Source organism: Oncorhynchus mykiss, chromosome 22 (genome assembly GCF_057628025.1).
Source record: "Oncorhynchus mykiss isolate SJ-2025 chromosome 22, ASM5762802v1, whole genome shotgun sequence".
NCBI lineage: Eukaryota > Metazoa > Chordata > Actinopteri > Salmoniformes > Salmonidae > Oncorhynchus > Oncorhynchus mykiss.
Window position 1 is genome coordinate 30,344,197 of NC_143043.1, and position 27,383 is coordinate 30,371,579.

General features: G+C 43.1%; 1 protein-coding gene across 1 annotated transcript in view; it reads right to left on the reverse strand.

Moving 5' to 3' along the window:
- Positions 1-6,474: 6,474 nt before the first annotated feature.
- LOC110501610 (cholecystokinin receptor) overlaps positions 6,475-27,383 on the reverse strand; it is a 50,369-nt gene continuing 29,460 nt past the window's right edge. Inside the window, exons 2-5 of the mRNA XM_021579294.3 lie at positions 20,310-20,558; positions 15,817-16,081; positions 11,059-11,186; positions 6,475-8,510 (exon numbers count right to left, since the gene is read on the reverse strand). Coding sequence (XP_021434969.1) covers positions 7,954-8,510; positions 11,059-11,186; positions 15,817-16,081; positions 20,310-20,558 — 1,199 coding nt within the window. The 3' untranslated portion in view covers positions 6,475-7,953. The remainder of the gene's footprint in view (positions 8,511-11,058; positions 11,187-15,816; positions 16,082-20,309; positions 20,559-27,383) is intronic.

Genomic DNA, 27,383 nt, shown 5'->3' on the forward strand with positions numbered 1-27,383 from the left:
TCTACATTACTATTCTACTATTACTATTCTACTATTACTATTCTACATTACTATTCTACTATTACTATTCTACATTACTATTCTACATTACTATTCTACTATTACTATTCTACTATTACTATTCTACATTACTATTCTACTATTACTATTCTACATTACTATTCTACTATTACTATTCTACATTACTATTCTACTATTACTATTCTACATTACTATTCTACTACGACAGTAAGTTGAGATCCAGACAGATTTCCTAAAAATGTTTTAGGTCGAGGCCCCTAGAGGCCGGGGACCCTAAGCGATCGCTTATGTTGCTTACGCCTAGGGCCGGCCCTGCACGCACACATGCACACAGAAAAACACACATACATTTAGAACATCTGCAAAAGCCTACATGCAAACCAGACAAACCTCAAGTGGAGCGATAGCGCATCTTCTGTGTCTCTGCCAAGTCAGAAACATCGGGCAGTAGCTGTAACAACAATCATAATAGCTATATATCAGTGCTGGCACAGGAGAAAGAGAGAGGCAGAGCAGGTTGGGCCTCTCCCAACAGAGAGCTGTGTAGCCTAAGCCAGAACGGAAAACGAGACACTCTGAAGCGTATGTAAACATCCAGGGCCCTTTACCGCTGCAGAGCAACACAAACACATGCACTGCAGCACAGCAGCAGAAAAACACAACCACGACCACATGTCTGGCCGTGAGAGTCACAGCGTCTCACTGGTATGAAACACGCTCATACAGAGCAGGCTACTTACACAGCAGTCATACACACATAGAGACACACAAGCATGCACACACAAGCAGCCCCCACACATTCTATGGTGGAGTTCCCACATGCCTTCATCTACCCCTCGCATCTACCCCTCCTCCCCTCGAACTGAATGAGTCAGAAACACCCCCCCCCCCCCCCCCACACACACACACACACACACATGCCCCCTACCTACACACAAAGACACACATACCCATCCACCCTTCCACCCACAAACGCACACACGCACACACGCACACACGCACACACGCACACACACACACACACACACACACACACAATCACACACACAAACACACACACACTTAAGGCAATGGTGGCCTTGAAACTGTGACCAATGGAGTAGATCTAAATATGCCCCCTTCTTCCTTCTCCTCATCTCCTCCCCCTTCTCCTCATCTCCTCCCCCTCTTCTCCTCATCTCCCCCCTTCTCCTCATCTCATCTCCTCCCCCTCATCTCCTCCCCCTCTTCTCCTCATCTCCTCTCCCTCTTCTCCTCATCTCCCCCTCTTCTCCTCATCTCCTCCCCCTCTTCTCCTCATCTCCTCCCCCTCTTCTCCTCATCTTCTCCCCCTCTTCTCCTCATCTCCTCCCCTTCTTCTCCACCTCCAACACTTCATCCTCTTAGCCTTGCCTGCAGTACAACAGTCCACTCAGACTCTTAGACATACCCACAATGTTACAGTCTACCCTACATCACTGAGACTTTAGACAGACACCTCCCAAATAGAATATCCCCAAACGTGTTTGAACGATTGTAAATTCTATTCTATTCTCATATGCACACACATGGACATCTACAATTCCATACATATAGTATGGTGCATTGACAGCCATTGTGCATTGTGTTTCTCCCTCAAACTGTATGACAACCAAATGACTAAAGCTTCTCCACTGCAACCGAGGTGGGCTAGACATTACTGACACTCCCCTGGGTTCAGTTTTCTGTCCTGTTGGCATTATAGATTTACACACACCCCAGTTTCAATCCAAATATGTTTTGTTTTCTCAGAAGGCCATTAACTATCCAAACATGGATTCAGAAAACAGGCAATTTCATTGTCATTCTGTGCCAGCATACGTTGATTGGGAGGTACAATGAATCATCCTTCACAAAGCCAATGAATCATCCCGTAAAAGCAGCAATTAGTGTATCTGCCCCATTATACAAAGGAACAACTGAGATTAGAATCTGTAAAGTGTTCTAACATGTCTCTGAGGGAACTCCTCCTTTAAAATAACCCTGATGATGAATGACATTCTGCCGTGGAGCAGTGGCATCTCTATCTCTCATTGATACTGACATAGGAAATTATACAAATTAAACACAAAATATATGTAATATCTGTAGATTAAAACAAGGCTGTGTGTGTGTGTGTGTGTGCGTGTGTACATGCAAATGACTTTCGGTGTCATTTTCATTTCCTTTGTTCACTTCTGAAAATAATAAAGGGCAAATTGTTTGTGAATCTGTCGAATCCCTGTGACAGTGGGTCTGACCGGACATATCCTGTGTTTTTGGTGCACTTAAATGCCACTGTGAGGACCAAATGAATTGCGTCTTGTTTTGTGTGTGTGTCAGACACTGACCTTTTCTAAGGATATTATTCTAATAGCTTTCCCATATGAAATCAAGTCCTGCATTATCACTAACCTTTAGAGGACTTCTACTATGTTTTCTTCCTATTCGCTTCCTCAGGCTGTTCAGTCTACAGCACATTGGAAGAGTTTATAATGTGTATAATGATCGGAGTATGTGGACAGCTGCTCGTCGAACATCTCATTACAAAATCATGGGCATTAATATGGAGTTGGTCCCCTCTTTGCTGCTATAACAGCCTTCACTCTTCTGGAACGGCTTTCCACTAGATGTTGGAACATTGCTGCAGGGACTTGCTTCGATTCAGCCATGAGAGCATTAGTGAGGTTGGGCGTTGATGTTGGGCGATTAGGCCTGTCTTGCAGTCGGCATTCCAATTCATCCCAAAGGTGTTTGATGGGGTTGAGGTCAGGGCTCTGTTTAGGCCTGTCAAGTTTTTTCACACTGATCTCGACAAACCATTTCTGTATGGACCTCGCTTTGTGCACGGTGGTATTGTCATGCTGAAACAGGAGAGGGCCTTTCCCAAACTGTTGCCACAAAGTAGGATGCACGGAATCGTCTAGAATGTAAGGTTATGCTGTAGCGTTAAGATTTCCCTTCACTGGAACAAAGGGGCGTAGCCCGAACCATGAAAAACAGCCCCAGACCATTGTTCCTCCTCCACCAAACTTTACAGTTGGCACTATGCATTGGGGCAGGTAGCATTCTCCAGGCATCCGCCAAATCCAGATTTGTCCATTGGACTGCCAGATGGTAAAGCGTGATTCATCACTCCAGGAACGCATTTCCACTGCTCCAGAGTCCAATGGCAGCCAGCTTTACACCACTCCAGCTGACGCTTGGCGTTGCGCATTTTGATCTTATGCTTGTGTGTGGCCATGGAAACCCATTTCATTAAGCTCCTGACAAAAAGTTATTGTGCTGACATTGCATCCAGAGGCCGTTTGGAATTCGGTAGTGAGTGTTGCAACCGAGGACAGACAATTTTTACGTGCTACACGCTTCAACATATGGCGGTCCTGATCTGTGAGCTTGTGTGGCCTACCACTTCGTGGCTGAGCCGTTGTTGCTCCTAGACGTTTCCACTTCACAATAACAGCACTTGCAGTTGACCTGTGCAACTCTAGCAGGGAAGAAATTTGACAAACTGACTTATTGGAAAGGTGGCATCCAATGATTGTGCCACATTAAAAGTCACTGAGCTCTTCAGTACGGGCCATTTTACTGCCAATGTTTGTCTATTGAGATTGCATAGCTGTGTGCTCAATTGTACACACCTGTCAGTAACAGTGTGGCTGAAATAGCACTAGTTTGAAGGGGTGTCCACATACTTCTTGTTTACGTACTGCAGTGTATTTTGTTTTGCTATCTTTGTGACGGAGGATAATATAGAAAAAAAGAAAGAAAGGAGACAGTGTGAGTGTGTGTAGCAAAGTCATAACACTGAACATTCTCTCTGCCACCATTGGAAAATCAGCATCTCTTATCGGACGTTAAGGAGGGCTTTCCAATCCTGGACTACCTCCCCAATGCATTAAGCATTCTGTAGGCACACGCCACCAGCAGAGGCATTAATATCTCATGTCTCTTGTGTGTGTGGGTGGGTGTGTGTGAGTGTGTGTGAGAGAGAGAGATCCCACTCATTTACCTCTGTTTCAATCTGTTCCACAGAATGACGCTACCACTGGGATAGAGAGTAAGTAAGTCTGTGTTATTTGTCTTTGTTCTCATAAAAAATCATAATGGAAGGAGCTAGAGAGGTCATTGTAGTAGTGCATTGCTTTATCTTCCTACAAGATGTAATGCAAAGATGCACTCACAAAATGAAATCAAAATCAAGATCGCAGTGTATAAATCAGAGCCACATCCCGCCAAGTTACTTTACACCTTTGCCTGAATCTGGTGAATGTTCCTCTCTCTCCCCCGCACACTCTATCATGCTCCCCGGGCTCTGCTCTGACATCTGGGGGACATCTGCTTAAAGTACATTCTCTCTCCAGCCTGTATGTCTGCCTGAAAACCCTCTCTGCTCACTACTCTGCTCTCTGCTCTCTCATGCTGTCCCTGCATACACACTCCAGGCTGAAGCCTTCCCCACGACTCTGACATCTATGCCACAGTTAGCAGATGAAAGGGGAACAGAGAGAAACGGATGAGGCAGAGAAGGTCAGTGGGCAGATCTGAGTGCCTCCGGTGCGCTGAGGATGAGTAGTAATTAGTCAACAGTGTCCATGTGAGTAAAGCTTGGGGAAGGCTTTGAGTGTGACTCCTCTCCCCCTCTCTCCCTGGAGGGGACGATTTTTAACACAACACACTCTGTTTTTTTGCTGGAGGAGGAGGAGCGTGAGCAGCAGATGGTTGTTATTCAGCAGCGATAATGTTGAGCCAAGGAGATACTGAATAATTGTTTTTCAAAGAAAACCTGTCCTATACCCTACACTCAGCCTCAGAGATGAAGGATGAAGGCCCCATGCCATCTAATCACCGTCTCTTGACCCAGTCCCCTAGATTAAGGCAAAGTTCTGTTTCTACATGGTCTACTCACAACACAATATCAACAATGGAGATTAAATCAAATCATGAGAGATTTTAGATTCCATACATGCATTTGGGGCAGCCACACAGAACAGGCAGGCAGTCTGTACTGCTCAAATACATTATGGACCTGCGCTCGTCAAATATTACCTCACAAAAGCACACCATACATCTTTCTTTGTGAAATTGACAGCATTCCACTCTCAAGGGCTGAGATCACAATAGATCACAACACAATTAGTACAAGCAGAGTGGATGAGGCAGAGACTAAGGGGTTTGTCTGAAATGGAACCCTATCACCTAAATAGTGCACTACTTTTGGCCATAGTGCATTATTGTAGGGAATAAGATGCCACTTCTGACGCAACCACATGCATGAAGGAAACCGCCAACCTGACCAAGAGAAACGCCCAAAAGAGACCATCTAATATGAAGAATAAGGTGTCGCATTCTGTAGCCAGATTAAAGACAAGACATAATAAGGGTATGTTCGTAACTCAGAGAGAGCAGTCATGTCCAGTCAACAACATCTGATTTGAATTTGAAAACGTCAGCCTCCAAATAGTATAATCTACAACATGATGTCATTTTTACACAGCTGCATAAGCAGGTGATTTGGGCTAAATCGACACTGTAACAAATTGCCGTAGGAGGAGAAAGAATCTCATTTACATACTGTATACTGTATTGAGGCATCTCCCATTGGTGAGAATGCTATATCTCACAGAATATTTTTTGTCTAAAAACTTGCGTAAAAACGAGATAAACACGAACATACACACTGAGTGTACAAAGCATTAAGAACACCTGCTCTTTCCATGACATAGACTGACCAGGTGAATCCAGGTGAAAGCTATGATCCCTTATTGATGTCACTTGTTAAATCTACTTCAATCAGTGTAGATGAAGGCGAGCCAATTGAGACAGGGATTGTGTAGGTGTTCCATTCAGAGGGTGAATGGGTACGACAAAAGATTTAAGTGCCTTTGAACGGAGTATGGTAGTAAGTGTCAGGTGCACCAGTTTGTGTGTGTCAACAACGACAATGTGGCTCGTTTTTTCACTCTCAACAGTTTGCCATGTGTATCAAGAATGGTCCACCACCCAAAGGACATCCAGCCAACTTGGCACAACTGTGGGAAACATTGGAGTCAACATTGGCCTGCATCACTGTGGAACGCTTTTGACACCTTGTAGAGTCCATGCCCCGACGAATGGAGTCTGTTCCTAGGGCAAAAGGGGGTGCAACTCCATATTAATGTTTTGTACACTCAATGTATATGTTTTATTGTCACATATACACTGTAGATTCTAGAAATACAGCATGTGGCTGTAGTCAGGTGTTCCAGTAATATGCTGTAAATTGATATTTTAGTAAAGGTCCTGTAAATCTACAGGCTTCTGTGCTGCCAGTGTTTTACTGTATGAATTACAGGACATTTTTGACAGTTTAGATGTTGCTGAAGCCAATCAGTAATGTCTGTTGAATCTTTCCCCTGCTCAGCTGAGTAACTTTACACACCCTGTTAGCAGCAACACAAACACACACACCAACAGTGCAGTGGATACATGGACAACATGGCGCTTTAGATGGCAACAGAGCACATACACTGTACACAGCAGATCAATGATATGCAACACAAGTTGTTGTGTCGTCAGTTTTCTGCAGAGACCGAGCTGTTTTTGAAAAAGCAAGGATGCACCTCTAAAAGAGACAAATGAGCTGGATCCAGACTAACAGCCTAAATATACAGTAACAGTACCTCCCTAATACCCCACATTACTTACTTTCATTATCGCTGCTGTCTTCGGTAAGGTTGGGTTGGTTTGGTCGCAGTTGAGTCTGGCCTCCAATCCACATCCAATCCAGTCTGGCTAAGACCATGATGTAGCAACACCGTATTTACAATGTCCGTCATGAAATACATAGTCCACAGCACAGCAAACAGATGATACTCGAAGAAAGATCAGCATTTGCAGGCACGCACTTATAGTCCACAACAGAGTTTCTCATCATCAGGACATTGACAACACTAATAATAAGCACATCATCAGCATTGTAAAAACCCAAAGCAACGTGAAAATAAGTAGAAACTTTGCAAATGGTATTACTAATACCTGTTCCACAAGCTACTGCACCTCAACCTCATAGCGTATCATTCAGGAATATACCCCCATACCAACACATAACCCTTTTATTCTACCCTGATGTTAGTTCCCATCCTCTATCAGGGGTTCAACAGTAAAAATGAATGCAAGCTGTTTTAATGAGTCCCAGATGATAACGAAATAACTACATAGGCTACATACCATTAAATGAAACATTGTTTTCCATCGCTTGGGACAAATGCTAATGAAAAACAGTGCTATTATATTTCCATTATTTTCTTTTGTTTTTCAACTATTGAACTGTGTATAACTGTCCTTTTCCTTTGGGTATGTTGGGTATTCATTTTCCATAGGCCATGAGTATTTTCCCTTTTTAAAGGACTACAGGTTGGATCTACCCATTGACATACAGTAGGTTAGTTTAACTAGATAATACATCTCTGAGCCAATTGGTCTTGACATTAGCATTACAGTCATGGTCTTGTGTTGACTTCCCTATAGACTGTGGGTGCATCTCCCCTAGCCTTGGGCGGTATACCGGGGGAATTTTGAAATTCCGACAGTATGATTTTGAATACCGTAAATATATAAATGCTACGCCACTGCTCATAACTATATGTTAAATAAGTCAATCCCCTCCTGGATCCTGCCCAAATTTGTTTTGTGAGTAAAAAAAATAAGAATTGTTTAAATGTTTTGTTGGTGTTGTTTTTTGCTTTCGAAAATAAATAGCCCCCCTTGTGTGCAATGCCGGTAATAACTTGTACCCCGGTATGGTACAGGAATGGTAGGAAGGTTTGAAAATCTGGATACCGCCCAAACCTAATCTCCCCCATACTTAATGACCACAGGTTAATGTTTTCCCCTATAGAAATGACTAAACCGATCACATAACCACATATCTCTCTGGTCTCCCCTGTCCCCCAGTCAGTCAGTGGTCCCTCCCTCAGCACGCCCCATAGTGCTGACTGTGGTGTAACTAAACTTGGACATGGACACCCCCAAAGCCATTGCGTCCTCCTCTCCATCCCGCAGCCCTTGGCGTCGGCAGGGAGGACGACAGCAGCAAGCAAAGGTGGCAAGCAGCGACTTGCGGAAGCGAGTGTTCATGAAGCAGTAGATGATGGGGTTAACGCAGGCCGAGGTGTAGGACAGTAGGTGGATGAAGGAGATGGGGGCACCAGAGAGGGCACGGCGGGCAGAGGCTGGGTGGAAAGCCTTCCAGGTGTTGGCGCAGTATAGTGGCATCCAGCACAGGAAGAACAGAGCCACGATTACCACCAGCATCCGGATCACACGCTTCTTGGCTAGGAGCTTGGCCTCTGAGGAGTTGCTGCGGGCATGCTCCACTTTGGATGTGCTCGCAGTAGATGATGTCAGGGTGGACATCTCCATGGAGTGTGGACGCTTGGAGACCTGGACGTAGCAACCATCGCCGTCGTCGCTGCCGCAAGACACGGTGCCGGTCAGGCCATTCTTTAGACCTGTGAAGGGGCGAGCAAAGAAGAGTAAGTAGAGGTCCAAAACTGTGGTGAGGGGTCAGATCAATTACGTTCCGTAACTAATCATTTCAGAAGTTCACAAAAGTCTATGATCCATTTAACACCCCATACATCTGAATTGAGGCAAAACGAGCCACACACACACACACACACACACACACACACACACACACACACACACACATATCCCCTGCTTATCTGTACTTTCCACCTGTACCAGGTTTCTTCTCTTCCGTGTCTGATAATTGGCACAATTAAAGATCCCAGTGGAAATTGTTTCTGTGAATCATGCCTCTTAAAAACAGTCGCTCACCTTAATTGATACGGCGATGAATCACCAAAAAACCTGCGTCATCTTACATCTGAGGGCTAATGTGCCTTCGCATTCTCTCTTTCTCTATATCACAACTCCCTTTGTCCCTCACTCTCTCATATTGGACCGACAGATGGTGAAGGCGAGGCATACTGCCATCAGCCAGTTTCATCCTCTAATGAAGCATCAGCAGCAAATACACTCTACACATTTGATCATCCCAGCTATTTCACTTAGGGGCCGATTACGACCTGAGTTAAACATGCTTAAATGGAACATCATTTCCTTTTTATGCACCTTTCCTTCTACGCGTATTCTGACCTTGAACAGGTACGAGAATAGCATACTATTCACCCACTAGATCAAAGAAGTTAAGGTGTGGCAGAGGTGCGTCTATAGATACGCCATATTTTGACCTTGACTTAATTCCCTAATAATTCCACCTTTGCCCACAGTGAAAAGATGAATAAGGTCAAGCAACCTGTTGGTTCCAAGTGGAACAACATCTACTTTTTTTTTTATGATAAAAATAACACCGTTCTCCATGCACTGTAATTTACAAATTGATAGTAGCTATTGATAAGAGCTAGGTACATGAGTAAGCCATTTGGATAAGGGGATTGTAAATATAAATTGCAATTGTTTTAATCTATTTTATCTTATGATCGCTGGAGACAAATGTGAAACCAGCTACATGGCAGCAGACTGAAGCACATCAACATATCACCTTTTCCACAGTGAAGTTTATGAAATGCTGGCCTTATAACTTGCAGATATGAAATGTGGAAACCCAAGCTATAGGCTTCTGTAGCCATGTGCAAATGCCAGTATAATGCCAACCTACCGAGTTGATTTATGATTTCTATAATATTTTAATTATATAATTATATTCCCAGACCTTTCGCTGTATTTTTTACATTTTGTATTATGTTAAATATTAGCCACTATCGGTAGCCACCATCAGTTATACCAACATACATTAATAACTGTCACTTTAGTGTTAGTTTCCTTACATTTTGCGTCATCCCATTACATTGTTCGTTTACCTTTCTTTCCTCACATTTGTGTGGTTGTTCCTGAGGATTTCTAACAACGGATTACAAGTTGTACAATCATTTGGAACATGTAACCTTTTGAATCCTTTTGGAACGTAGACCACACGTAGCAGTTTAAACCCTGGAGCCTGGTATATGCTTCCCTATGACTGAACAGTTGTCATCACAGTTCTATGGTTAGTGAGGATTATTAAGGTAGATATATAGGAATACTGGTCAACCCCTATTGTACACTTTAATCACTTTACAATATTTAATGGAAAGAAACAATTGAATATAGCTACTTTCAGGATATATATTATGTTCATTTACATATTTTGTGTGTAAAAGCTCTCTAAACCATTTTTTAAAATTCATAAATACTTTCCTAACCCTAAATAATATACAAGCTCAGAGTATCTACCAATTGGTACTGAAAAGGAGACAAATGTGCATGTTTAGATGGTTTCTTTCATTGATCCCTATTCTGAACCCGTTTTCTCAATATATATTCTAGTTTGTCTTTCTAGAAAATTCTAACATGAGAATTCAAGTTAATGGAACACCATATTTAAAGGAATGGCTTTAGATACAGTAAATGTACTGAAAACACTATTGAATGAAAACTCCTTGAGAAAATCAGTTGGACAGAAAGTGGGAGAGTTTTCAGCAGTTGAATTCAATTAATTCAGTGCGTGCCATGGAGCCCCACCTGCAAAGCCTGTTACTCACCTGCATATAGTAAATCTGAATACCAACTTCTAATAAGTGCTTAAATCAAAACGTGTAAAAAAGGTTTTGTAAATCTGAACTGAGCCCTTTCGTACTGACTAAAGAGTATTTTGCTCACACCTGCAACACATGACCATGATTGTACTGCTAATAAAATGTTTATTCTGTGTGACCATAATTAGGATTATCATGCTGATAAATCAGAGAGAGAGAGAGAGAGAGAGAGAGAGAGAGAGAGAGAGTGCACTCAAATCCAAGATAATCTGGATCATAAAAACATCTGGGAAGCACTAATGGGCAGAAACTAGAAGACACACAATATGTTCAGTACTAAAATTAAAACATTTGTTGTTCATGCCAATTCCGCATTCTAATGTCTTCTTACTTACCCAGCTGCTGAAAGAAGTGAATACATGTCTGAATAATTAAATAGCAGTAATGAAGGACTCACTGGGGGATGATGTCTTCTGACCCAGCTCAAACTGGATTCCCCGGTACAGCTCTCTGGAGATAAGTCCATAGGCTACGATCATCACCACACCCGGAACAACAAAGAGCGTAAGCAGCAACATCATATTCCTGGGACACACACAGGAACTGGGATTAACAAGTCAGTTGTACCTTACCCCTCTAATGATTGAGGTTAGGATTTTTGGAGGATAAGCTGATCCTAGATCTGTGCCTGAGGACAGCTTCCACAAGGAGTACTGATATTTTATTTTTTATTTAACCTTTATTTAACTAGGCAAGTCAGTAAAGAACAAATTATTATTTACAATGACGGCCTACCCGGCCAAACCCTAACCTGGACAATGCTGGGCCAATTGTGCACTGTCCCATGGGACACCCAATCACAGCCAGGTTGTGATACAGCTTGGAATCTAACCAGGGTCTGTTGTGATGCCTCTAGCAGTAATATGCAATGCCTTTAGACCACTGTGCCACTCGGGAGCCCATGGTAGATGCATAAAAGAAGAGGGCTTGCTCACGGGAGACTTCCAGAAAGAGGTTAGGTAGAGGAAGTTCTTGAATATCTATGCTGGGATACAACCGGTGGAGACATGACATAATGGTTACTACCAATGTTTCCTCTAAGCTGTGCGCGTGTGCGGGCTTGCAGCTCCCCTTGGACTGCCATGCAGAAGATACATCAGCCCGTGCTGAGAAGCACGAGATTGAACTCCACTCATCTTTCTAGTTTTCCCCTTTAGTTAAGACTATCAATGTTTCCCTCTACTGTGGGAATTGCCAATATTAGCCACTTTCAATGCAACATACCAAAACAAAACGAACTTTGCAAGACTTAGTATGCAAATTGATCTATGCAATAGATTTTATTGTAGGGAGAATGCACCAGAGTAGTATTCTATTGCATTGACAGGCACAACTCAGCCCGTACTCTACAGACCAGTGCAGTATAACCAATCAGAGCTGCAGTACCCCTATATGCAAATAGACCATTGCTATATATGGTCTGTGCCATTCACTTTGAACTGGACTGTGTTTACAGCATGAGTGGTCGTGAGTAGATGCACTTGTTGTGAGATCAAAGCGAGAGCTGCATGTAGCCATGTGTTCACATTTGTTCATATTCTTTGCTAGTAAGGGAGTTATTACCCGAGTTATAGCTAATTTCTAGTCAGCAAAGGGGAGTATTTGCTTCCTACAAGAGCACAAAACGTGTGCATTTCTAGCCATCTTTGAAAAGTCAGGTAAAGAGCATTTTTTCTATGTCAAAGGGGCAGGGTTACATTTTAAGGCAGGCTTGAATAAACTAAGTAGCCAATAGACAGAGGGTAGCATAATTTGTCTGATTCTCTGTAATAAATGTATGGGAATAATAATGAGCTTTATTTTGTAAAGGGGTTTCTTACATCAAACAACACATTTTCATCATGACTAAACAGGTTATTGTCAAGCCCTACATATCTTTTCCTAAAGTTTCATAGAATGTAGGCCAACCACACATTGGCTGCTGCTGTAGGCTGAATTATAGAACAGCTGTTTCCATAAATGTTGTGGGATGCATTTTCACCATTGTTTTTGATGGTAGGCCACTCTGATAGGCCTACATTGTTATCAAATAGCCACAGTAGCCTACTTCGCCACTGTTATTGGTAACTTAAAGCAGGTACAGCCTCACTGTTCACAATAAAAACACATGCCAGAAGTTGCACAGAATGTTCACAATGTTGGAGTTTATGCTCAGTAGATCTGAAATTTGCTCAGTGCTGAAAAAAGGAATATTGGTTACTACTCTAACACTATAGAAGACACCACGATGTTGTTTCTTATACTATCCATTCCAACCAGTTGTCATCATGAAGGACAAAATATCTGGAAAGAGGAACTCTAAATACATTTGTAAGCGTAATGTCTTGATTGTGAATATTCTATATATTATAGTCTCTTCTCCAGAGGACACGTGGGACTTAGAATAAAATAACTCACAGGTTACAACAGATAAAGTATTTAGTCTTGTATTAGTTCTCCTTCACAAGAACAGCCAGGAATCACATCAACATAATAGCTCCTTCTCCTTGACTCTGACACAAGCAGGTGGCTTCTGGGAATAATTAAGTGCTTCACACTAAAAGCCTTAAACGGGTACAATCAATACTAGTGACTAAATACAATTTCAGAATACAAGTAATAGTGCCAAAACCAAGGCTACATCTTCCTAGAAACATTGATCTGGTGAATTGAGAATGGGAATTGTTAGAATTTAACTACCGCTCTGGGGAAAGTCACATGAATGAGAGCCTCAATAGCTCATTGAAAAAATGTTGGGTTTTCCTTTGAAGAGTTACCACGGCCATTATAATTATATTCCTCAATCATAAGAGAGCCGGTAGCAATTTAGAATAATTTGATTTGCATGCATTTTCCGTTGCAATAATTGTTCTCATATTTGGTTCGTAGTGTTCTAGACTTTGTAACTCACAATTAAACCCTGAGTGGAAGAAAAGGTCAAGAGAACGTTTTGTGCATTTGATTCATCTCAATAGTGGTTTCAAATGGATGTCTGACAACCGAAAGGTTGGAGAGGAACCCCAGAGAGCCCTGTGAATGACAGCACTGGATGTTAACACACAGTGGAAGACAGAACCCCAGAGAGCCCTGTGAATGACAGCACTGGATGTTAACACACAGTGGAAGAGAGAACACACTTAACAAGTTAACATTTACATGTATGGTTGATTTAGGTCAGAGTTCCTCAGAGAGCGGGGATGAGGGATGAAGAATGAGGAGATGAGGAATGAAGGGTTGAGAGAGACAGATGGACAGACAAACAGATGGAGAAGGGATGAGGAGGCAATAGAAAGAGGGCTATGAAGAAGAGGGAGAAGAAGAATTAGAGGGTTAGAGAGATCGTAAGATGTGAAAGAGAGTAAGGGGTTGAGAGGTTAGCGAGGCCGAGAGCGGAGTTAGTACTGGTGGAGATACTGGAGGGCGATGCATAAACCGTGAGACACTAGGCTACCCCTGAGCCTGCTTTGTAGGGAAAGACCAAAACAAAACAAAACTGTTGAGGTGTGTTTCTCTCTTAAGGCTCTTTTACTGACTATAACAATGGCAGTCGGTGCCATTTAAGATGAGGGAGGATGTAAAAATTTTTTAATGAACATGGCCTTATTTCTATTACAGCATATTGGATGACTGTTATTCATATTCCATTCACCTAGTTTAATGTAACATCATTGATACTCAACTTTCCCATATACCCATCATGAGGTTACTAGAACCTAGCCTAGGAATGAAAGTTTACAGCATAGGTCCACACAGGTCGAGAGAAAGATTTGAGGTGACAGACATTGACAGATGGACAGACAGTGACACATTCTATACTGCCTTGCACACTCTTGCCTGCATCTAGCTGACCTAGGCTGTAATCATTAGTCCAACAGTTGCAAATGAGAATTTCTATTGAAAGAATTCAGGTATGTTTATCCCCGTTTCGTTACGTTTGCTTCCATTTAAGAAACGTTTTTCAACAGAATCTACGGAATGAACACACCCCTGATCAAACGCAAATAGTTCACTTTCATAGCCACAGAAACAGCCTGTTGTATTCCTTCTCGCATCTACGTGGTCTCCTCCTCTCGCCTTTCCCTTTGCCTGTGGACTTCAATGCACAACACATCAGCTGTCTGTGACCAGGCAAAAAAAAACTTTCCAAAATCAAACCTTCATATCATAACCGCTACAGACAGCCTACATTGTTGTCACCACATTGGCTAAAATAACATAGCTAATAGAACTAATGCATTAGTAAACCCGCTACAATCATGCAGTACAGTGTACAGACAGTAAGTAGTTTAGCAGTTACACGGCGGGCAATAATTTAGTCAAACCAGAAGCTTACCTGGAAGAGTTCCAGTGTTGAATAGTCATAGCCAGCTTGCTAACATAGCATCCATCTGGATGAGCTGGTTGTTTGAGTTGGCAAAACTGGCTAGCTGCATTTGCTAGCTAAGTAAGTGAAAGTGAAAAAAAGGACAAAAAAGGTGACTATTTTTATTTTTATGAAATTCACTGAGGAGGATGGTCCTCCCCTTCCTCAACTGAGGAGCCTCCACTGGACTATAGTTGTTATTTTCTGTAGACTGGAAAGCCTCAAGTTTCTTTTTCTCACAGGACTGCACTCCACCAATAAGGGGTTATGGCAGTAGGCTACCAATATAAAATAATAATGAGAGAGCAGCAGTGCGTCTTGTACTGTACACAGGCTGTGTCTAATTCCTCCCCCAGAGGAGCCCTACAGTCATCCACAATGCACCTGGTGACCTGGGATGCACTTCTACTACAATGACACATTAATGGCTTCTCTGGTGGGAAATGGTCAGCTGAAGGACAAGTTTAAATTATTTTGCTGTTGAGAGCATTTTAGTGATTGTTTTATATTCTACTGTGTATACAAACACAATATTTCTGTATCATCAATTCATAAGTGTAGGAAGATTTTCCTTTCTTTGTAAATACAGTTCCACCCAAACCCCATAAAATGAAGTAGTAGGAAAACAGTAGTAAGCAAAAAGTAAGATGAGTATGAGTATGTACACACCCACACTCCCCACCCAAACCCCCCCCCACCCCACACACACACACACACACACACACACACACACACACACACACACACACACACACACACACACACACACACACACACACACACACACACACACACACACACACACACACTCACCAGGTCTGCTCCACCTCCCTGTGGGGCCAGATATGGCGACACATGCGTGCGATGGTGATGTTGTCCTTCAGGGGGACATGGACCAGGTGGCTGAACACCGGGTAGGGACTCATGATCATGAAAGACAGCAGCCAGGTGGCAGTAATCACCCGGTAGGCATGGGAACGGGTCTGCCACGCCCGTGACTTTAGCGGGTTGCAGATGGCGCTGTAGCGCTCAATTGCTATGGCAACCAGGCTGAAGGTGGATATACTCACGGAAACACCTGTTGGAAAATAAAGAAAAATAAACTAGATAACAAACAAAATTTAAGAGTTTAGATTATATACAGTTGAAGTCGGATGTTTACATACACCTTAGCCAAATACTTTTAAACTCAGTTTTTCACAATTCCCGACATTTAATCCTAGTAAAAATTCCCTGTTTTAGGTCAGTTAGGATGACCACTTTATTTTAAGAATGTGAAACGTCAGAATAATAGTAGAGAGGGATTTATTTCAGCTTTTATTTCTTTCATCACATTCCCAGTGGGTCAGAAGTTCACATACACTCAATTAGTATTTGGTAGAATTGCCTTTAAATTGATTAACTTGGGTCAAACGTATCGGGAAGCCTTCCACAAGCTTCCCACAATAAATTGGGTGAATTTCGGGCCCATTCCTCCTGACAGAGCTGGTGTAAATGAGTCAGGTTTGTATGCCTCCTTGCTCGCACAAACTTTTTCAGTTCTTCCCACAAATTATCTATAGGATTGAGGTCAGGGCTTTGTGATGACCGCTCCAATACCTTGACTTTGTTGTCATTAAAGCCATTTTACCACGACTTTGGAAGTATGCTTGGGTCATTGTCCAATTGGAAGACCCATTTGCAACCAAGCTTTAACTTCCTGACTGATGTCTTGAGACGTTGCTTAACAATATCCACATAATTTTACTTCCCTCGTGATGCCATCTATTTTGTGAAGTGCACCAGTGTCTCCTACAGCAAAGTAACCCCACAACATGATGCTGCCACCCCCGTGCTTCACGGTTGGGATGGTGTACTTCAGCTTGCAAGCCTCCCCCTTTTTCCTCCAAACATAACTGTGGTCATTATGGTCAAACAGTTCTATTTTTGTTTCAACCAGACCAGAGGACATTTCTCCAAAAGTATGATCTTTGTCCCCATGTGCAGTTGCAAACCGTAGTCTGGCTTTTTTATGGCGGTTTTGGAGCAGTGGGTTCTTCCTTGCTGAACGGCTTTTCAGGTTCTGTCGATATAGGACTCGTTTTACTTTGGATATAGATAGTTTGTACTTGTTTCCTCCGGCATCTTCACAGGGTCCTTTACTCTTGTTCTGGGATTGATTTGCTGTCATGCCCTGACCTTCAATATCTCTGTTTTCTATATATTTTGGTTAGGTCAGGGTGTGACTAGGGTGGGTACTCTAGGTTTTTGTATGTCTAGGTTTTTTTTGTATGTCTATGGGTTTTGAATGTCTAGGGGTTATGTATGTCTATGTTGGCCTGATATGGTTTTCAATCAGAGACAGCTGTTTATCGTTGTCTCTGATTGGGGATCATATTTCAGGCAGGCCTTTTTCCCACTTTCTGGTGTGGGATCTCGACTATGTGTAGTTGCCTGTCTGCACACTATTGTATAGCTTCACGTTTAGTTTTTTATTTTGTCAGTTTGTTTGGTGTTCATTCTTTTAATAAAGAGAATGTACGCATACAACACTGCGCCTTGGTCTCCTTCATACAACGAATGTGACAGAAGATCCCACCAAAAATGGACCAAGCAGCATGTTCAAGAGGAATGGACCTAGGAGGAGATTCTGGAGGGAAAAGGACCCTGGACGCAGGCCGGGGAGTATCGCCGACGTAAGGAGGAGATAAGAGGCAGCAAAAGCGGAATGGCGACGATACGAGGAGATAGCTCAACAGAGCAAGCATGAGAAGCAACCCCAAGAAAATTTAGGGGGGAGAGCAGTCGGCGGGGCCGAGGAGCGAACCAGAGCAAGTCAGGGAGTTGGATGAGGAGCTCAACGCAAGATTCCGGGGAGAGGTGCTAGTTTTGAGAGCGCTGCAGAGCGGGCGTGCTGAGGTGCATGTTATCAGCCCGGTGTTGCCTGTTCCGGTCCCACGCATCAGGTCACCAGTGCGCATTCATAGCCCAGTGCATCCTGTGCTAGCTTCCCGCACTTGCCGGGCTGGAGTGAGCATCCAGTCAGGAAGGGTGGTGCCTCCACTCCGCACTCGCCCTGAGGTGCGTGTTATCAGCCCGGTGCCACCTGTACCGGTCCCACGCATCAGGTCTCCCTTGCGCCTCCACAGTCCAGTACGTTCTGTGCCTCCTCTCCGCACTCGCCCTGAGGTGCGTGTCATCAGCCCAGTGCCACCTGTACCGGTCCCATGCATTACGTCTCCAGTGTGCCTCCACAGTCCAGTACGTCCTGTGCCTCTTCCCCGGACTCGCCCTGAGATGCGTGTCATCAGCCCGGTGCCACCTGTACCGGTCCCAAGTATCAGACCTCCAGTGGGCCTCCACAGTCCAGAGCTTCCGGCGACAGTTCCCAGTCCAGAGCTTCCAGCGACAGATTCCAGCCCAGAGCTTCCAACAACGGTCCACAATCCGGAACCTCCAACAATGGTCCCCAGTCCGGAACCTCCTGCGACGGTCCACAGTCCGGAACCTCCAGCGACGGTCCGAAGTCCGGAGCCTCCAGCGACGGTCCCCAGTCCGGGGCCTCCAGCGACGGTCCCCAGTTCGGGGCCTCCAGCGACGGTCCCTAGTTCGGGACCTCCAGCGACGGTCCCCAGTCCGGGGTCTCCATCGACGGTCCCCAGTCTGGGACCTCCATCGACGAGCTGCAGTCCAGAGTCTTCGGCGAAGAGCTGCAGTCCAGATCCTCCAGCGGTGGTTCCCAGTACTGAGCCTCCGGCGATGATCCACGGTCCGGTTCCTCCGACAACGATCCACGGTCCGGTTCCACAGAAGCGGAGGGATCAGTGTAGGGAGCGGGGACTGCGTCCAGAACCGGAGCCGCCACCGAGGGTAGATGCCCACCTGGACCCTCCCCTATAGGTTCAGGTTTGTGGCCGGGAGTCCGCACTTTTGGGGGGGGGGGGGGGGGTTGTATGTCTAGGGCTTTTGTATGTCTATGTTGGCCTGATATGGTTCCCAATCAGAGACAGCTGTTTATCGTTGTCTCTGATTGGGGATCATATTTCAGGCAGGCCTTTTTTCCACTTTCTGGTGTGGGATCTTGACTATGTGTAGTTGCCTGTCACCACTCTATTGTATAGTTTCACGTTTCGTTTGCTATTTTGTCAGTTTGTTCGGTGATCATTCTTTTAATAAAGAGAATGTACACATTCCACGCTACACATTGGTCTCCTTCATACGACGAACGTGACATTTGCACTTTTCGCACCAAAGTACATTAATCTCTGGGAGACAGAATGCGTCTCCTTCCTGAGCGGTATGACGGCTGCGTGGTCCCATGGTGTTTATACTTGCATACTATTGTTTGTACAGATGAATGTGGTACCTTCAGGCGTTTGGAAATTGCTCCCAAGGATGAACCAGAGGAGGTCTACAATTATTTTTCTGAGATCTTCCCTGACTTCTTTGGACTTTCCCATGATGTCAAGCAAAGAAGCACTGAGTTTGAAGGTAGGCCTTGAAATACATCCACAGGTACACCTCCAATTGACTTAAATTATGTCAATTAGCCTATCAGAAGCTTTTAAAGCCATGTCATCATTTTCTGGAATTTTCCAAGCTGTTTCAAGGCACAGTCAACTTAGTGTATGTAAACTTCTGACCCACTGGAATTGTGATACAGTGAATTATAAGTGAAATAATCTGTCTGTAAACAATTGTTGGAATAATTACTTTGTGTCATGCACAAAGTAGATGTCCTAACTGACTTGCCAAAACTAAAGTTAATTAACAAGAAATTTGTGGAGTGGTGGAAAAATGAGTTTTAATAACTCCAACCTAAGTGTATATAAACTTCCAACTTCAACTGTATGTAAGTGTATGTATGTACAATTCAAGTCAGAAGTTTACAAACACTTCGGTTGGAGCCATTTAAACTCATATTTCAATCACTCCACAAATTTCTTCTTAATAAACTATAGCTCTCGCAAGTGGGTTAGGACATCTACTTTGTGGATGACACAAGTCATTTTTTCAGCAATTGTTTAAGTCTTAAAGTTCAAACTTTTCAAACCATCAGGGATCAGATTAAATGTGACCCTAACTGCAGCTTGTGAATCAGAGATCAGTATGCACAGTGGACTTCTAAATGAAGATGTGATTAAGGTCATATGGATGTGTTAGTAAAACATGATTGGGAGATTTGGCTAGATAGAGTGGATCAGAAAGTTAGACAGATATCCGTCCGTCCGTCCGTCCGTCCGTCCGTCCGTCCGTCCGTCTGTCTGTCACTCCAGCCTCGATATCTCCCACACGCGCCCTCAACATTTCCAGTCCCCCATTCTTACCCATGAGGTAAGCCACTATCTTGCACATGGTGGGCCCGAAGATGAAGTCCTCCAGGAGGTTGGGTATGAGGGTGAAGGGCATGCAGAAGATGGCCATCATCAGGTCGCTGACCGCCAGGGACAGCAGGAAGGAGTTGGTGACCGTCCTCATGCGCTTGTTGACCGTCAGGACCACAATGATTAGCAGGTTGCCAAACACACTGAGGAGGAAGATTACCGAGTAGAGCAGGATACGCAGCGAGTCCACCTCTGGAGGGAGGAGGAGATGGAGGAGGATAAAAAAGAGAGAGATAGAGAGGGGGTATAAAAGAAAGAGGGGGGAGCATGAGAGAGAGGGGTTGACAAAACCTGATTAAAGCAATAAAATCCCACCATTCACAATCCAACACAGTATTTGTGTTGTGTTCTTCAGCCACAGGTGGTTAGATACATGGTTATTATGTCATGTCACCAGAACACTACTCTTCCCCCTGCCAAGCCTGGAGGAGGTCAGGTAAATTCTTTATAGAAGCCCATCGAGCGAGAAAGTGAGTGAGGACAGGAGCCCTGGTCCAGTTTAACAGATTAATCAGCACTGTTGAACATACAGCTCAATACAATCAGCCTGTTTCACTGTGTTTCTATTGATTTCTACATCTAACTGGCTTCTGGGTGCACCATAGTGATAGTGGTGGGAGGGAGGGAGTGAATGGGACACCATTCACTTACAGACCATGGCCTAATGCACGCAATGAATTACACAATTACATTTCCAACGGGGTCGGTTAGTGATGAGAAAGTAATTGTGAAGAGAAGAATGTTTCCCATAATGATTAATTAAAAGGGATAAGGAATGTTAATTGGAGAGAAGTGCTGATAGTGTACAGTAAAACACTATTTGAATGTCACAGAGTATGTTATCATGTATGTCTCTGACACAAACTCACTGTGGGCCAGATCAGATCTAGTTAGCACAACTCAAATATTAATGGGATTATAACATACTTACATATCTATGTAGAGTTCATGCAACCTCCTTTTTCAAACAAATGTCCTACCTACTGTACCAATGCTTTCTCTGCCTTTCTGTTCCACTCAGACATACTACCCACTGGGCACACTCTGGTTGAATCAACGTTGTTTCCACATCATTTTAATGAAATTAAGTTGAACCAATGTGGAATAGATGTTGAATTGACGTCTTTGCCCAGTGAGTATCTCCCTCCCCTCCACTGACTCTGGCAAAGAGTCCATGTTCTCTCCTCTTAGTACAGTATTTGGGTGGTCAAATTATAGGAGAGCCAGCATGAGCTCTGAGGATTAGGATCCCCAGTGGGTTGTATCCTGTTAGTGCCCCATCTTCCTCTGTATAAAAAACCTCCAGTCCGTTCCACCATGTTGTTTTCACCTGCAAAATTATCAGACCAGTGAAGGGGAGTCAATGAGGGAGGGAATAGATCAAAGCTGAGGGTGCAACTGTTTGAAATGAAATGCAGCTCAGGTTTAGAAGAGAAAGAGAAAGAGAAAGAGGTGTTTGGTTAGTCAGGTTTTAGAAGATGCAGCGACAGCAGCCCCAGTGTATTTTGGGCTCCAGCGGGTCATATCCTGTTGAAGTCCCGTCTCTCTGCCTGTCACTCAAATCTCAGCCTGCCACCCCACCCGTCCCCCGCTGACACATAGACCATCTAAGCACGCTCCAAGGCATCCATGCCCAAGGGATAAGAGCCGCTCTGTATGTTCAACTACAAACACTCACCCTCCGGGCCTGACAGCCTCAGGCCTGCGTGTTTGTTCGTGTGTGTGGGTGGGTGTGTGCTCGTGTGTGCATGTTTGCGTAAACGTGGCATGTGTGTGTTTGTTGGTTGTGGTGCTAGTGAGCTGACACACTGGTATTGCAGATAGGGTTTGGATTTACTCTTATGCAAGACTGCACCCCAATTAACAAACTGTCTCTGCTGCTCACTCTGATTGTCTTTCACACATACAGTACACTCTAGCTCTCATTCTCTGCATGCTATTATATCACAGGTCTTTCCTCTCCTTCTTTATTGCTGTATTTCTTTAGCTCTCTCTCTGTCTTTCTCTCTCTCCGTCTTTCTCTCTCTCCGTCTTTCTCTCTCTCTCCATCTTTCTCTCTCTCTCTCTGTCTCTGTCTCTGTCTTTCTCGCTTTCTTTCTCTCTCTCTCTGTCTTTATCTCTGTCTTTCTCTCTGTCGCTCTCTCTCTCTGTCTTTCTTTCTCTCTCTCTCTGTCTTTCTTTCTTTCTCTCTCTCTCTCTGTCTTTCTCTCTCTCTGTCTTTCTTTCTCTCTCTCTCTCTCTGTCTTTCTCTCTCTCTCTCTGTCTTTCTCTCTCTCTCTATCTCACAACCTCTACCCATCTCTTTCCATGTCTATCACTTCCTCTCTCTCGCTCTCTTTGAGACCTCCCTGCTTATCATCCACCTGAGATGCAAGCTGCATCAATCTCTTTATCTCAATGCAGTTCTGATATCTGTGCCCTGGTGAAATACTTTTTGGGGGGAGGATAACATTTGTTATAGATTAAGGGTCTTCTTCCAGCTTATACATACAGTACTATATACATTTATGGACACAGTATATTTTACATGAGTTATCTTTTGTTTGTTTTTTGCCACATATTTTTTGATTGTTCTGTAATGTATCACAAAAGTTCTAAACCCATAGAAATTTTCCAGACATAAAAAAAAATATTACATGAGTTATTTTGTATTTTTTTATTTTATATTTTTCACCCTTCAGATCCCCTCAACCCCTCCCATCTCTCTCTGAACACTATCCAATTTTGATTTGTTTTGTTTCTATTTGCCATATTCAACTGTGCTGTGATGTTTCACAAAATAGAAAAACTCTGTTTTGAATCAGGCGTCGTTCATATACCATATACCATGGAATCGGTACGTTGAAAATCTTTTACCAACTACTTTAAAATCTGTATGGCACAACTGTCACATTTTTGGTCCTTCAATGAAACTTGTATTCTTTTTAATTTCTCATAATTTTTCTTCAACCTATTTTGGTATTTAATGCAGGGTGACAGACAAGTTTCTTACTTTCTCCCCCTTCCGCTTGCCTCTTCCATTTTTGATGTAATGCTGCAAATAGTTGGTTGTAATTTTGGATAGAGCAGACATTTGCACGTTTTTGTTAGCTGCATGCGTGACATAACCCCACCAGTGGTATTTCTGATATAATTTTCAAAGATTATACTGTTTATAAACACTCTTTCTAAAAAATAATGATATATATATATATATATATATACAATTGAAGTTGGATGTTTACATACACCTTAGCCAAATACATTTAAATTCAGTTTTTCACAATTCCTGACATTTAATCCTAGTAAAACTGCCCTGTCTTTAAATCAGTTAGGATCAACACTATATTTTAACCTTTCGTGACTAGGGGGCACTATTTTCATTTTTGGAAAAATAACGTTCCCATAGTAAACAGGATATTTTGTCAGGACAAGATGCTAGAATATGCATATAATTGTCAGATTAGGATAGAAAACACTCTAACGTTTCCAAAACTGTAAAAATATTGTCTGTGAGTATAACAGAACTGATATTGCAGGCGAAAGCCTGAGAAAAATCCAATCCGGAAGTGCCTCATGTTTTGAAAGCGCTGCGTTCCAATGCATCCCTATTGAGCAGTGAATGGGCTATCAACCAGATTACTTTTTGTCCATATTCCCCAAGGTGTCTACAGCATTGTGACGTAGTATTACGCATTTATGCTGAAGAATACCCGTAAGCGGCTACATTGCGCAAGTGGTCACCTGATGGCTCCCAGAGTGATTCTCCCGTAAAATGCAGAGGTAGCCATTATTTCAATCGGTCCTACTGAAAAACCAATTGTCCCGGCGGATATATCATCGAATAGATATTTGAAAAACACCTTGAGGATTGATTATAAACAACGTTTGCCATGTTCTGTCGATATTGTGGAGCTAATTTGGAATATTTTTAGAAATTTTCGTGACTGCAATTTCCGGGCGATTTCTCAGCCATACGTGAAGAACAAACGGAGCTATTTCGCCTACAAAAATAATATTTTTGGAAAAAAGGAACATTGGCTATCTAACTGGGAGTCTCGTGAGTGAAAACATGCGAAGCTCATCAAAGGTAAACGATTTCATTTGATTGCTTTTCTGATTTCCGTGACCAAGTTACCTGCTGCTAGCTGGACAAAATGCTATGCTAGGCTATCGATAAACTTACACAAATGCTTGTCTAGCTTTGGCTGTAAAGCATATTTTGAAAATTTGAGATGACAGGGTGATTAACAAAAGGCTAAGCTGTGTCCCAATATATTTCACTTGTGATTTTCAATAGGAATATTTTCTAGGAATATTTATGTCCGTTGCATTGTGCTAATTAGTGTCAGTCGATGATTATGCTCCCTCATGCGGGATGGGGAGTCACTAGAAGCTTAATAATGTGAAATGTCAGAATAATAGTAGAGAGTGATTTATTTCAGCTTTCAATTCTTTGATCATATTCCCAGTGGGTCAGACGTTTACATACCCTCAATTAGAAGTTTTGTCTGTCTGGCTAGACTGTAAACTCTCCTTCCAGACTCACATTAAGCATCTCCAACAAAGCATCCTTCACTCATGCTGCCAAACACACCCTCGTAAAACTGACCATCCTACCGATCCTCGACGATATCACTTACAAAATACCATCCAACACTCTACTCAACAAATTGGATGCAGTCTATCACAGTGCCATCCGTTTTGTCAGCAAAGCCCCGTATACTACCCACCACTGCGACCTGTACACTCTCATTGGCTGGCCCTCGCTTCAAACTCATCACCAAACCCACTGGCTCCAGATCATCTACAAGACTTTGCTGGGTAAAGCCCCGCCTTATCTCAGCTCACTAGTCACCATAGCAGCACCCACCCATAGCACGAGCTCCAGCAGGTATATCTCACTGGTCACCCCCAAAGCCAATTCCTAATTTTGCTGCCTTTCCTTCCAGTTCTCTGCTGCCAATGAACAAACTGCAAAAATCACTGAAGCTGGCACTCAAGCTCATATCTCCCTCACTAGCTTTAAGCTGTCAGAGCAGCTCCCAGATCACTGCACCTGTACATAGCCTATCTGTTAATAGCCCATCCAACTGCCTCATCCCCATACTGTATTTATTTATTTATCTTGCTCCTTTGCACCCCAGTATCTCTACTTGCACATTCATCTTCTGCACATCTATCACTCCAGTATTTAATTGGTATATTGCAACTACTTCGCCACCATGTCTATTTATTGCCTTACCTCCCTTATCTTACCTCATTTGCACACACTGCATATAGACTGTTTCTACTGTATTATTGACTGTATGTTTGTTTATTACATGTGTAACTCTGTTGTTCTGTGTCGAACTGCTTTACTTTATCTTGGCAAGGTCGCAGTTGTAAATGAGAACTAGCCTACCTAAATAAAACATTTAAAAAATTGGTCGCATTGCCTTTAAATTGTTTAACTTGGGTCAAACGTTTCGGGAAGCCTTCCACAAGCTTCCCAAAATAAGTTGGGTGAATTTTTTGCCCATTCCTCCTGACAGAGATGGTGTAACTGAGTCAGGTTTGTAGGCCTCCTTGCTTACACACGCTTTTTCAGTTCTGCCCACAAATATTCAATAGGATTGAGGTCAGGGTTTTGTGATGGCCACTCCAATACCTTTTTGTGGTCCTTAAGCCATTTTACCACAACTTTGGAAGTATGCTTGGGGTCATTGTCCATTTGGAAGACCCATTTGCAACCAAGCTTTAAACTGATGTCTTGAGATGTTACTTCAATATATCCACATAATTTTCCTACCTCACACATCTATTTGTGAAGTGCACCAGTCCCTCCTGCAGCAAAGCACCCCACAACATGATGCTGCCACCCCCGTGCTTCACGGTTGGGATGGTGTTCTTCGGCTTGCAAGCCTCCCCTTTTTCCTCCGAACATTACGATGGTCATTATGGTCAAACAGTTCTATTTTTGTTTCATCAGACCAGAGGACATTTCTCCAAAAAGTACGATCTTTGTCCCCATGTGCAGTTGCAAACCGTAGTCTGGCTTTTTTATATACAATTGAAGTTGGAAGTTTACATACACTTCGGTTGGAGTCATTTAAACTCGTTTTTCAATGACTCCACAAATGTCTTGTTAACAAACTATAGTTTTGGCATGTCTGTTAGGACATCTACTTTATGCATGACACACGTAATTATTCCAACAATTGTTTACAGACAGATTATTTCAAGTATAAGTCACTGCATCACAATTCAAAAGGGTCAGAAGTTTATATTCACTAAGTTGACTGTGACTTTAAACAGCCTGGAAAATTCCAGAAAATGATGTCATGGCTGTTGAAGCTTCTGATAGACTAATTGACATCATTTGAGTCAATTGGAGGTGTACCTGTGGATGTATTTCAAGGCCCACCTTCAAACTCAGTGCCTCTTTGCTTGACATCATGGGAAAATCAAAAGAAATCAGCCAAGACCTCAGAATTTTTTGTTGTTGACAAGTCTTATTCATCTTTGGGAGCAATTTCCAAACGCCTGAAGGTACTAAGTTCATCTGTACAAACAATAGTATGCAAGCATAAACAGCACGGGACCACGCAGCCTTCATATCGCTCAGGAAGGAGACACGTTCTGTCTCCTAGAGATGTAATGTACTTTGGTGTGAAATGTACAAATCTATCCCAGAACAACAGCAAAGGACCTTGTGAAGATGCTGGAGGAAACAGGTACAAAAGTATTTATCCACAGTAAAACGAGTCCTATATCAACATAACCCGAATGGCCGCTCAGCAAGGAAGAAGCCACTGCGCCAGTACCGCCCAAAAAAAAAATCTGAAAAAGACGACGTCTTTAATCTTGCGTTGTTTTATATATCAACTCATACATCCTGTACCATGGAGTCGGTACATCAAAAATCTCTTCCCAACTATTTTGCAATCTGTATGGCACAGTTGTCAACATCCTGGTCCTCAAATGAAACTGGTATGCTTTCCTGTTTATGATATTTTTATTCCTCCACCAGTTTTGATCCTTTATATTGGGCAGACA